This window comes from Sciurus carolinensis, chromosome 11 (assembly GCF_902686445.1).
Source record: "Sciurus carolinensis chromosome 11, mSciCar1.2, whole genome shotgun sequence".
NCBI classification, from domain to species: domain Eukaryota; kingdom Metazoa; phylum Chordata; class Mammalia; order Rodentia; family Sciuridae; genus Sciurus; species Sciurus carolinensis.
In genome coordinates, this window is record NC_062223.1 from 72,125,680 (window position 1) to 72,127,910 (window position 2,231).

The 2,231-nt window shown below is 39.8% G+C and overlaps 1 protein-coding gene across 1 annotated transcript; it reads right to left on the reverse strand.

Annotated features, from left to right (window-relative positions):
- Window positions 1-725: 725 nt before the first annotated feature.
- On the reverse strand, window positions 726-1,685 carry LOC124960485 (olfactory receptor 56B1-like). Its single transcript, XM_047519275.1, has one exon. The coding sequence runs from the start codon at window positions 1,683-1,685 to the stop codon at window positions 726-728; it is 960 nt and encodes a 319-aa protein (XP_047375231.1).
- Between the last annotated feature and the right edge of the window lie 546 nt (window positions 1,686-2,231).

Below are 2,231 nucleotides of genomic sequence, written 5' to 3' on the forward strand. Positions count from 1 at the left end.
TTCAGACTAATAAAAAAGGCTGTTTACACCATTTTCTTTATACCTAGACCCCAGTAGAACCACCTTTTTTATCTAACCAAAAGGAAAGTGACAGTACACAATGCGTGATAGTTTCTAGCACTGGTAGATCTGAACACAATATTGCTATTTGTATTTCAAGACATATAAAATATCTCAGCTATGTTGTGATATATTCTGAACTTGGATCCAAAAGAAAGAAGCCTAGATCAGAGTCTAAAGCAAAGCAGTATGGATCAGATTGAAATAAAAGACAAAATATATTATGCCTTATTTCTTCCCTTCATTGGTTTTCAGATTATGAAAAAGAGGTACAGATAATATTCTGAGAGTATGGCATGTGATTCATGACCCAGTAACTTGTACTTCAGTCACTGATTTCCTAGGTCGTGTGTGTGAAGATGTATTTGCGACTGTATTTGTTTTCATTTTAGGGAATGATATGAATCACTAGTTCAGGATTTTATTAAACCCATTTGGTTTAACAGACCTCCCTTCCATATTCTTACATACAACTAACTTTTGCCAATTTTGGAATGACTACAAAAGTTTTTCTTACCCTTCAGACACTTTCACTATTATTTAGGTAAACATATGAAAAAGGGGTCTCAAGGGCATGCACTCACTCCTCTATTCTCTTTGGAAGTTACTATACAGTATAGAGGAAGTTGAAGTTTGTCTGTATCAAGGAGAAGGTTTCTAGTGTCTTACTTCTTTCGTAAACCTAAGCAAAATACCTTTTGGAAGCCTTCCCTAAGCTCTTTGGTCCTAAGTGCATAAACAATAGGGTTGAGGGAAGGAGGGACGATGTTGTGCAGCACGTTGAGTAGAACTGGAATCAAAGCATTCTTAGTCTCTGCCAGGTGAGTTACTGAAACCACTACAATAGCCGTGTAGAAGAAGAAGATGAGGATGAGATGGGAGCTGCAAGTGCTCAGAGCCTTGGAGACGGCTTCAGCAGAGCTCAGCCTGAGGACGGAGCGCAGAATCAGGGCATAGGACAATATGATAAGACAGAGATCACTCCCCATTCCAAGCCATGCCAGGACCAATTGGCAAATACTGTTGGGCCTTCTGTCATCACAAGCCAGGCTTGTGACACCAAGATTAGAGCACAGGCAATGTTCAATTTCATTCCTGGAACAATAATGGCGCTGCGCTGCAAGAACAGGCACTGGGATGACACACAAGCCATTTCTAAGCACCATGAACAGGGTAGCTTTGATGATAAAGGAATCGGTGACAATCAAAGGGTAGCGAAGAGGATGACAAATAGCTACATATCTATCAAAAGCCATGCAGAGGAAGATACCAGACTCCATGCCTAGAAAGCAGTGAATGGCATAAATCTGAGCAAAGCACTCTGGGAGGCTAATGGCCTTGGCATCAAACCAGAAGATGGCCAGGATCTTGGGCACGATGGTGGTGGCCAGGCCCATGTCCACCACAGAGAGGATGCCCAGGAAAAGGTACATAGGCTGCTTCAGAGCAGGGTCCTGGTAGATGGTGGTGAGGATGAGGATGTTTGCACCAATTGTTGAGAGATAGAGCAGTGCCAAAGGCAAGGAGAGCCAGTGCTGCCAGCTGTGAATGCCTGGGAGTCCCATCAGAATGAACTCGGAGACCTGGAACTTGGAGCTATTGGAGCCTTTGAAAGATGCAGACATATTTTCCTATGAGTAAAAAAAATTCAATGTTGCTATCTCTGAGCATAATTACTATTAAACATTCTTTTTGAGCTCTCGTCATATAGATTGGGACCATAACAAAATGAATTTTGGAGATGATCTCTTATAGCAATTTAAGATAAAATCCCAGAAAGTTCCAAAATTTTATCCAAAGAAGGGAAACTTAAAAGTCACAATTGTTTTGACTGAAATGCAGACAAGTGGCAGAACTCTTCCTCAGCATGCATGAGGCTCTGGGTTCAGTTCACAGTACTGCCAAGAAAAAAGGGGGGGAAAAAAGAAAATTATAATGTTTGACTATACAGAGAAAATGCAACATGAATCTCAAATCTTCATTTGTATTATACTCAATTATCCCAGACAGGACTCTACACATAAACATAATTCTAGCTTTTTTCAACTTTTTTCTTTTTTTTCTAAAAAATTTGGAAGCAAGTGGATGTGTTTGTTCTCTTCATATTTTCCTAATGTTCCTGACTGAAATGATTATTAACTAATAATAAATTAATTTGTTAGTGTGGAATT